Source organism: Ornithodoros turicata, chromosome 1 (assembly GCF_037126465.1).
Source record: "Ornithodoros turicata isolate Travis chromosome 1, ASM3712646v1, whole genome shotgun sequence".
NCBI lineage: Eukaryota > Metazoa > Arthropoda > Arachnida > Ixodida > Argasidae > Ornithodoros > Ornithodoros turicata.
This window is the reverse complement of record NC_088201.1, coordinates 112,587,830-112,599,049: the sequence shown is the minus strand read 5'-3', so window position 1 is coordinate 112,599,049 and position 11,220 is coordinate 112,587,830. Positions and strand designations below refer to the sequence as shown.

Here is an 11,220-nt window from a genome sequence, read left to right as displayed (position 1 = left end):
AATATATTCCATTTGAAGGAGGCATTCGATTCGATGCTGAAGGAACAGAATTACGTGGTCTATTCGGTATTTGAATTGAATAGACCAATGTTAGCCCCGACATTCCAGATATTCCACTACTTTGAAAAAGCCCTGGAAATTAGCCTTACAGCAACGTGCTGGACGCTTTTTCCCTATTCGTCCGATTACCGGTGACATGCCTGGTGAAAGAAGGCGTACCTAAAGAACGGTCTGAAACTGTTTTTCAGGGGACATCTGACGGTATCTGTCAAATCAACATGCGGCAAAGCAAGAAAGACAGTGAAGAAGCAGTGATACAAGATTGCCGGGATTCCAACATTGTTAAATCCCCTGTCAACCAAAGGCATAGCAATGGACATACGCATAGTTGTCACGACTTTGTAGGTAATGTTGCTCTGTGCCTGTAATGATGAATGTAGAACTGTCGTGTATATGTATGGCGTACAGAGATATTGTTTGTAAAATGACCACGTTGTCTCGAGTAAATCCCATACTGGTACTGGCAGTGTTATTGTCGGATTCTTTCGTTTTCCTGACTGATATGGCGGCATGATGGGGGTGGGGGGGCATGCGTGGTGTTCCGGCATCGTAGGAAAGTGTGTTGCCTTGCAGCGCCTGAGGGACACCCAGAGAAAGCACTCAGAGGAAGATAGCCGATTCCCCTGGGTGACTTTCCAGCACCGATACGCAGCGCTACCACACCAGCTGTTCAGCCACGCAAAATCCACAACCAAGTCAAGGGAGGAGGTCGCCCAATGGCGAAGTGCCATAGGTGCGCTTCCTGATCAGTGCCAGTACCAAAGCGGAGAGGAAGCCGAGCTATCTTACGGCTGAATTCGCGGAACGACATCAGAGGAAGAAGCGAAGAACAGAAGAAGAGAAGAACGAGACCCGAACAGTTTCTGATATGTACGTTTGTCTGTCACCGGAACAGGTCTGTCTTATCCTACGATTTTCCGCACTCAAGCTAAAGAGAACTGGATTGTTCTCTTCTGCTCAACTGACAATTATGACCATGGCATCACAGGCCTCGCAGTCTTGCTTGGAGCAGGTATTGTGTACTTCCGAAAACTAGGGAACCGTGAGGCACAGCGAGGCATGGGGCAGAGTGTTACATTGCCGATATCCGCATCATACAGGAATCTTAGAAAAGCGAACCTGAAACTGTGTCCGGTCAAGCACTGCCACCTCCTCATCAATTTATGCTACAAATGGTGGGGCGTTGTCAGCTAGGCAAGTCCTATTGGCGGACGTATTTCAACGCGGAAAAGTCAATATTTTGATAACATTCCTTTGTGGTATAGAACGATAGCGACTTGAATCTTAAGCGTGATGGTTCCTATAGGTGAAAACGGAATCTCTCGGAATTAGAACCAAAAGATGGCGTGCCGTTTGCTCACGCTCAGCCACGTGTTATGCACACCTCAGTAGATGTGTGATTGCGCACGGTGTTATAGGAGCACACATGGCATACTGCAGCAGTGCAGTGGTATATAGTACGGCTTGTGCATAGACTCTAGTTTCTGACAGGAGGGAATGCCACAAGGGAATACGAAGTTAGTTTTCTGAGGCAGGGCAAGAAAGATCGAATTCGTTTGTCGATCCCCACGTTCCTGATATGGGACTGCTAAATGGGAGCGATATCGTTGACGTCTTCCCTACCCTGCGGTGCGCTCCCGCCAGCGGACGCCTCGAGCCCTGCTACACGTTCGAAGTTTAATTGGCGTCAATCAGTTCGATGTACGATTTGATATCATGCTCTCCCATGGTTGTAACATTGTCCCTGAGCCTGAGGCACACAATTACAAAAGCTGTCTTTCTATATCTCTTGAAAAATAACGTCTACTTTGTATGGTCAGTAAGAATCAAGATTTGTTTTGGCCAGCAGGGTTAAATATGCAGTTTTCTTTCTTTTACAAAAATACAAAGATCTACAATCGTTTTCGTCTCACTTTGCCTCACGTTACCCTGCAGGTGGTGTAGAGATAAATATCAGCGGCATTTGTGCATGTAGCTCGGTGTGTGACGCAGGACGGTGTGTGACGCAGGACGGTGTGTGACAAAGTTCCGGTGGCGCTCGATTGCGCTGATGCGTGAGAAACGAAAAAATTCGTGGAAGCCGTTCGCAGTATACAAGAATAAACACAGCAACGAAAATATTGGCTTCCGTGCATTAGAACAGGGGAACATGGGACGGTCTCAGGAGAGTTGTATTCAGGTACAGCTAGGGGAGCTATCGGTGCAGAAACTGGAGCGACCTCCCATTTGACAGGCTCAGCAGCATATAGATGCTCATCGGTAGTGCCCTCAGCACCAACTCTTCTGAGACAGCTATGTTTGAACGCATAAGTGCGCCGCCGTGCGCCACCGCAAGTTTGTCAGTTGGGTAGGTAGAAAACAAGTTACGTGTTGAAATGCCACTTAGGTTTATGTGCACGCACACTGTATAGTAATCTCATTTATCAATTTCTCACTACCTCCACCATATACACGTATTTGGCTAGCAGATGAGCTTTTTCGATGCTTTTAACTTCCAAATTATCCTCGGGCAGCGATCGGTGTAGTAGAAAACTCTTTTGGGGGGTCGTGTATCATTTGTATCATCATCAGTTGGAGGTGCAGAAACTGTTCACGTGTAAACAGTGGGGATTCTGGTTTCGGGAGAAATGTGCAAAGGATATGTCTCCCTCGCATTGTGTGGAATAACTAATGTGTAACCAAGAAAGGTGGAAGGTCCAGCAAACCGGCGAGGAACTGTTCAGGAGCAGCCTCAAAACAAGCACCACTAATAATTAGAACAGGGACGCTTCTTATTTTCTAAACCAATTTCGTTGTATGTCATGACGTGCGACAACACTCATTTTCGTAACTGCTGTGTTGCTGACTCATTAGCGTTTATCATGAAGCTGCAATTACTGCATGTTCACTCCAATGGTTCACAGCAGAGAGTCCAGAAGCCCATGACACTAAGCATGGAAACCAACGCCCACGCTACTGTTGCAGCTTCTGACGTCGGCACACTTTCGTCGAACATTCCGGTAATTACTTCCCTATTCATTAATCTGTTCTGGGAGACCAGACCCAATTATGTTGTATACAGAGGTGGACAAATGCTCCATGGGTTACGATATAGTGCGTTAAAGACCTCGGAAAGAGAGAAAGCTTCAGCTCGCCCGTACCTATTCGCGTTTGTGTAAGTCCACATTGCGTGTGTTTCGGCGTGGCGTATCCCATTTATTCTGCTGTAACCGTTTACTCGAAATGAAAGCTTCAAGAGAGCTCCATATCATTTTCTGTGCCTACTGAATGACGTGTCGAATTCATTCTTCATTAACATACGAAAAAAAACGTCCTCCCAATTTCAACATATCGGGAGAGCAAGTGAGAACGCTCCGTACGCAGTGATGTGTTTCATCAGCTATCCACAGCAACTACGCCCATGTATCTTTGGTCGCGCAGGTGCCTGTGGGACAATTCTTTACTCACACGCAACCGGGGAAATTTTTTTTGCGGAACCAATTTTCCGGGACCATTTTTTCCTACACCCAATTCAATACGAATGAATCAAGCGACTCGTTGAATAACCGTTCCAGATACATATACAGCATATGTTGGAATATAAACATGTAGAGTATGTATGCATAAGTTTATAGCTGATGTAGTGCACACTCCGTTTGATGCCCTCCTTGTGCCGACCTTACACGTGCACCTTCGATTATATATATTCGATTTCGTAGAAGCATTAAATCGATTCGGAATTCGCACATTAAGATCCATATTTGATAAGAAAATGGAATAGAATATTTAACTAATCACTTCCATGTTCCAAAAACTCAAATATTCACACCGTCCTTGTAAAGAGTCAACGTCCGGAGTCAACCAGTCCCCGCCTACAGAATGCGGATATTCCTTAGGGGACATTTCCGAGGGCATTTCTTCCAGGGGACATTTCTTCTGGGAACATCTTTTCAATGGTGCCCGGAAAATTTGTTCCCCGTAAAAATGGTCCTGTAAACGTCTGCTTGATCAAAAGTACATGGACGTTGTTGTAGATAGCTCGTGATGTGACAGAGAAAGGAGAGAGAGAGAGAGAGAGAGAAAAGGAACATCACAGCCGACTGAGCGAGTGTTATCATTCGCTTTCCTGGTTTGTTCAAATTGGAAGACGTCCTTTTCTTTTCATCAAATAAAATCTACACTCCATTCAACGAGCGACATAAAATCGATATTCGCTGCACTAGTTCGCTAGTGATATCATTCGCTGGATGCTAGTGTTTCTCTACTGTTGGTTGGACAGGGGTTTTACGGTCGTCTCCTACATCTTTTCTGTGTCGATGTTTATGGATAATAAAACCTGCACACCCACTCTTTCACTGTTTTATTGCCCTTACAACTACGCTTCTGCCGAAGACACAGTTTATCGACATAGAAAGTATAAGAGAACAACTGCAAAGTATTTGCCTCACGAACAATAGGTAACTATTAGCTCCTGGTTGAGACTGGAACTGTAGAAGACCACATACAGCGAGGGTGAAGTCCGAGCCTCAGGATAGTGAGCATATGCTTTTCATTTCATCGGTAAGATTGGAAATTGAAGGTAACGTGCCGTTTTGCTCACTACTCTGTAATACGTCCGACAGACAACCTATCTGACAGAAATGTTTGAGCAAATATATTCAACGTCAACACTTGTGCACTGGGACACTCTTTTCGCGCTAATTATTAAACACGCAGAAGGTAGCATAAACTTGGAGAATCGCTTCCCTATCTTACTGCATTTTCTGTATTCCGCAAAATGAGAGAGAGGAACAGAAAGAGCAGATAAAATCGACACAATATGAGAGGTGCGGCGAATGTAACTTATTTCATGCTTGTCGTCCAATGGCAGCTTTTATTGTTGAATAACATCAATGTTCATTGAGGAAGACGTCTCCCAATTTCAACGAATCGGGAGGGCGAATAATAGCGCTTGATCGGCCAGGATCCGCATCATGAGTTGTGTCCAGTGGTGCTCCTGTATTTTTCGGCGCACGAAACCACACGGGACCGTTACTTCTGCCCGCGCAACCAGGGACCAAATTTTCAAGGATAATGTTTTCCGGAACCAATTTCGTGCGTACTAAGAACCGTGAAACGTAAATGCATGTCTTTTAATACCCACATGATCACAGATTGAGTAAGCCGTCCAATGAAATGGCTTTGATGGGACGCCGTTCGATGAAATGGGCAGACATCAGTTTACAGCACAGTGGGGATAACCATATTGAAAACATTAACGAATAATTGTGGTTGGAATAATGTAAAAGCAATGCGACACTGTTTTCTGGTCACGATAATTCGAATTTACTATTCGCTGCGAGATGGACCTATAGGAGGCGTCACTGTCACCATTCTAGTGTGGAGAGCACATGGGCCGATGTTCGGAGTTGATGGTTCTTTTCCGTAATTCTTGTGTATATTCGCGGGAAGATCAATTGTGCCGCGATGGTACGATACTGTACGGTTCCCCAATGCTCCACCTACTGCACTGAACGCGGAATAAGCGTGTAAAAGCAGACGACGCGTCCACACTGTGGTAGTTCTCTGTTCTCCGCAGCGCGCCGACACCGTTCGATCTCGGAGCGGATATGCTTGAATCCTAGACGGTGATGTGTAAATGCCAGGTATATTAACCGTCTGAAAAAATGTTGACATCGTCAAAACGCCTTGCATAACCAAAACCTATCTATTGACTATTGCCGCCTCCCAAGATGGCACAAGAATAACTATACATCCTTCTTCAGACACCACACAAAAGTATGGGGTTTGACAAAGCTCTGCACATCCTCTCCGTTCCCCTCCTCCCTCCCTCCCGCACTCTCACTGCTTCACTTCGAGCAACGATCGGTTGTTCATTCAGGCTATGGTCTTCCGCTGACCGTGATCCCCCACCTTGAGGGCCACTTTAGGATAGGCTGCCGCAATAGCGGTCATATATGGCGGATTGATAGCTACTTCTACTATTGTCTGCGATGTGCCGCCAGTCTCCGGCTATTTTTTTCCTGTTATACTTCACTGGCTTTGCACTGGGCTTTCAGTGAGTGAGTTATCTCACCCTGACGGGAGGAATCACGTGTTACGTGACCTTCTGACGCCATCCACTCAAACGTTGCCTGCCTGCGTACTGCTGATGAGGCCCAAGAAGGCCGAAACAGCTGTCCAGTCCTGGCATGGCGATGTTTGGGTTACAGACATATGCTATATGTGCGTGCAGCCAAAGAGCTCCGGCTATTTTTTTCCTATTATACTTCACTGGCTTTGCACTGGGCTTTCAGTGAGCGAGTTATCTCACCCTGACGGGAGGAATCACGTGTTACATGACCTTCTGACGCCATCCACTCAAACGTTGCCTGCCTGCGGACTGCTGATGAGGCCCAAGAAGGCCGAAACAGCTGTCCAGTACTGGCATGGCGATGTTTGAGTTACAGATATATATGCAGGGTGTCCACGCTAAGTGTGAACAGATTTTTTAAAAATATATCAATCACTTTTTCCGAGATGAAATCAATTGCAATATAGCATATGCTGAAGGGCACTCCCTAGGGGGCATTAACAGACTCCTAAGGCAATGTCTTAATTAACTTTCAATAATGAACTTTTTAATTATAAAAGCTACGAAGTTGCTCCAATGAGAACATCTGATCTCTTCGGTCACCAGATACCAAAGCCGTTTTCAGAACAAAAATCCGTTCGATAGATCGTCCGCAAAAAATTCGTGAAGCAACGCCATTTTTCCTTTATTTTATTCATTGCACATCCCTAGAGACGCATCTTTCCTTCGCCCCCAATACGAGAGGATGAGAGAGCACACTATCGCCTCTTGAGTCCTGGAAAAAGATTAAAAGAAAACAGAAAATGCAGCCCAAGATAAGGGCAGTCGCGATAGAGTCACCCGATAGATTTGTGTTTTTGTCACTGATCTCGATTGTAAAACGCTGGATCGCGGATAGGGAGCGCGAGCGTGAAGAAACCGGCCGCCATCTTACGGTGCCCACAACAGTCGCCGAAGCGATCATGGCAACTTCTTGCAATTACGGTCGTACCAACCGTACTGGCAAGGTTACAGGGCCTAAATTTATACAGGTGAGTCACTCTTCATCAAGGAATAAATAGGCGTCCATTCTGTACATTTATTTGACCATTATGAAGTGTTTTTTTGCCCAAAACGAGCACTGGATGCAGGTTGCTTGATCGCTCTTCCGACGTTCAATCGAGCACACTTGCATTTTACCCGGCGGCAAATACAGTTTGAGTGCATAATATGCTTGAAAGAACATGTTACACTACACAGGTAGTGTTGTCATCAATATATGTGCGAACACTCGAGCGCTTTTTTGCATGCATTGCTAGCATGGTACACGGTGTTCTCTGCGGAAGCAAGTGCCACATTCATTTCTTTGAATTACCTTCGCGCACAAGTTCGGTATTACGTCATAATAAGACCACGATTGTCACATTTTTTCATGTATTGGTATTGTTTTGTGCCTTGGTTTGATTTGTGACAAAGAATCCTACGTAACGGTGGTGTGGCGCGACTTGAATAACGCCTTTGTGTCTGAGCTGTATCGTCAGCTCGTTACGATAGTAATATTTGTAGCGTGTCGTGCTATTTGTAGCAGTTTTAAGGCAAAGGTGGTCTCTCAATACAGGTTTCGTCATGAGGGCTGCCCAGTGAATAATCTGTGCAGTGTGATACGGCTGGGTGTACAGGTAAGTATCACGTTCCACATCCACTGGTTTCGACTTTACAGGAAGGAACAACCTCAGTGCACGCACTGTGGTTAGCCTCTCTCAGTTTTGCATATTTTCTTACATGTTCACATCAGAAACACACCTTACACTTTAGGCTCGTTCACCCAGCAATATAATAATTAGAGATTATAATTCTTTTTAGAAGAGTTCCCCATATTCTTTTTAGAATAGTTTTTAATCTTTTTAATTATTAGAAGATACAGGGATTGTAAACCATGTTTTAAACTGATGTTTTAACATTTGTCCAATGCATTTATTAAACAACATATTCATTTTTAACTGGTTGCACCCAAACCAATGTTCTGATGTATTATTTCCTTAGTTGTCGATGCGCCATAAAAATTGGAATAATCATCATCAATGCAGGTTACTTCACAGCTGCCTCGACATACTCAAGAAATGGGTGCAGAACCTGCGTAATGCCCACAAACTTTGATTACCGCAGCACCTCCAGAAAGTATGTGTCACATGGAATTTTTGAATGTATTCACAGTATATAATACCTTGTATTAACTGTTGTAGATCTAAGCCGTCTCTACAGTACACTCTCAGAAATTAAAACCGTGAGAACCGTGATAATTGTTTCAGTTAATAGGCATGCACATATATGCTATAAGAAGAAAATTATTTCTTGAGAATGCACTTCTCTGGCTACTGGTGTTGTTTACATCTACTGTTGATCACATTCATTTATCACATATTATATTCTTATATATATTATAATATTAACACATATTTGATCACATTAAATTCAAAATTCAGGAGGGAAGTTGCTATTCATTGCTCATTCTAACCTAAAATTGAGTGCTACAAATTTAGAGAGAGTACCTGTCCATTGTCATTCCTAAAATATATATTGTCATTGTAGCAAGGTCATAAAACAATAAATGTAGTCTTTTGTGACCTCCCTGCACGTTCATTGTATCCTGAAACGCATAAGTGCAAGAAATAACTTGAATAAACTTGATATAAAATGTTGAATAATATAATGTATGATATAAAATGTTGAATAAACTTGAACTTGTATATTCTCTTTACTCACCATCAGTGACCTTCTTTACAAAAGCATATCGTGTTAGATATTTTTTGTTTACGTTTCACAGACGGGGTACACGAGGGCCAAAATGACAAAATCACAACTGTTTCAAGCTCCAAATCGTCCTGCTGCAATTATCCTGTTGCAGATCATACGTGTGTAGTGCAAGAAGGCCCTTGCACATCAAAATGTAAGATGGGAGTCACAGTTAATGCAAAGTGGTTCCTATGAGAGACTTCGATGCTGAACAAAATTGTACAAACTGCGGAAGGTGCCATAGAAGATATTCAGAAAGCGTGTCTGGTCTCACAACGGTGCTACGACGCTCTCTTTTAGATGACGATGATACTCATTGGAGTTTCAGATGTGCAGCTGCATTTTTTCGAACGTGCTCCACATAACAAGCATGACAAAGTCAGCACTGGATAGCAGGCCCCCGTTCCTAAGCAGCTTTGCTCACGCTGCAGTTGTATTCAGCAAAAGCATGTGAGTACTCGAGAAGGACATTCGGTTTGGCACAACCGCGCCTGCAAATAATCAGAACAAATGAAGGAAGAAACAAACAAACATAGAAGGGCTGTACTTCAAAAAGAGGTGAATCTTGTGTCTCAAGGAGGTGTTACCACTTTTAAGTAACTTAATTGATTAAGCTTACATCACTACCTGATTAACTGTCCTAACGAGCGTGTTCTAATTGCGTGAAGCAATTAAATCACGCTCACAACGTATTTGGGCTGCTTCGGTGTGTCCATATTTGCGAGGCAGAGCACCGCAGTCGTTCACTAAAAGACACTTCCTGCGGCGGTGCTTGATATACATCATATGAAACCGATACACGGCTAAAACAACGGCTGTGATTCTACAGAACGATCTCTTTCTGCCATGCGAGTATATCCTTTCCCGGACCGTTCTTTATGGAACAATATTTGTCCAGAACGCAGCACGGGATATTACGTACATGGTGGTTGTTAACCTCACATCGTTTCTTGTTGAAATATTGGCTGGGAAACGTACTGTAGTACAATCCCCAGCGCTGCACTGCTGTGACGGTCTAGTTTCGGAATGCAAAACATAATGTAATTAAGAATCGAACGGCAGGACACATGTGAAACACTGTTAGGATACATCAGTATACTGGCACCTTACAAAATTGTGTGATGACAAGCAACGATCAACGCCTGCAGCGCTATAAATACTCACAATCTCCGTTGCCTCCCATTGTTTTCTATGGGCGCACACTGCGCTTTAGGGCCTTCCAACATGGCAGCCCGAATGCACGCCTCTCCCCTGCGAGCCCCTCTCTCATGCGCCATCCAGCCTTTATAGATAGAGATCAGTGGTTTTTGTTTTGTTTCCGCAAGTTAAAGGTAATCTTCGACGCATGAGGCAGCACTGTGCTCTTTCACTCTCTCACACTGGGGGTAAAGGAAAGCCGCTTCTTTGAAGATGCGCAATAAACCAAAAAAAGAAAAAAATGGCGTTCTTTCACGATTTTTTTGCGGACGATCTACCGAACGGATTTTTGTTCTGAAAACGGTTTTGGTACCTGGTGACCGAAGAGATCATATGTTCTCATTGGAGCAACTTCGTAGCTTTTATAATTAAAAAGTTAATTATTGAAAGTTAATTAAGACATTGCCTTAGGAGTCTCTTAATGCCCCCCTAGGGAGTGCCCTTCAGCATATGCTATATTGCAATTGATTTCATCTCGGAAAAAGTGATTGATATATTTTTAAAAAATCTGTTTACACTTAGCGTGAACACCCTGTATATATATATATATATATCATCCTCCCTATCCTTTTATGATTTTTAAGTTTTAATAAACCCCTTTTTTGTTACTTCCCCTACTTTCGTCTTCTGTCTCCCATGTATTTCAACTATAATTACGTAGCCGTCCGATCCAACTCCCAATTTTCAAGATATATATATATATATATATATATATATATATATATATGTATATACAAAGGTTGTATATATATATACAAACCCTTTGTATATGTACTTGCTAGCTCGCACTGCGGCCTCCACAGGAGGCGCCGTCACCGTGGAACATTGACGTCTCGCCGAGACGCACTGTTAGTGCCGACCCAAGACCGTGTCACTTCCCTGCGCCGGGCTGACGAGTCCCAAGTTGGACGAAACAGCTGTACTCTGCTGGGGGTGCACGGTCAAATTGTAAACATATATATATATATATATAGTACAATGCAGGAAATACGCGTCTTCGACGATGCGCAATGAACAAAGATTCAAGCAAAAAAACAAAGCAATGAGAAAAAATAGGTGTTCCTTCACGATTTTTGCGGACGGTCTATCGAACAGATTTTTGTTCTGAAAACAGCTTTGGTATCAGGCGACCGAAGAGA

The 11,220-nt window shown here is 43.7% G+C and overlaps 1 protein-coding gene and 1 long non-coding RNA gene across 2 annotated transcripts in view; both read left to right on the top strand.

Moving 5' to 3' along the window:
- Positions 1-904: 904 nt before the first annotated feature.
- The window catches only part of LOC135368033 (endothelin-converting enzyme 2-like), a 70,331-nt gene continuing 60,015 nt past the window's right edge, over positions 905-11,220 (top strand). Inside the window, exons 1-2 of the mRNA XM_064601114.1 lie at positions 905-1,072; positions 2,967-3,059. Of these exons, the coding sequence (XP_064457184.1) occupies positions 929-1,072; positions 2,967-3,059 (237 nt within the window). The 5' untranslated portion in view covers positions 905-928. The remainder of the gene's footprint in view (positions 1,073-2,966; positions 3,060-11,220) is intronic.
- LOC135368025 (uncharacterized) lies at positions 7,079-8,264 on the top strand. The gene is made up of 3 exons (XR_010414637.1): positions 7,079-7,143; positions 7,710-7,770; positions 8,179-8,264. It is a non-coding gene; the product is annotated as an uncharacterized LOC135368025 (long non-coding RNA).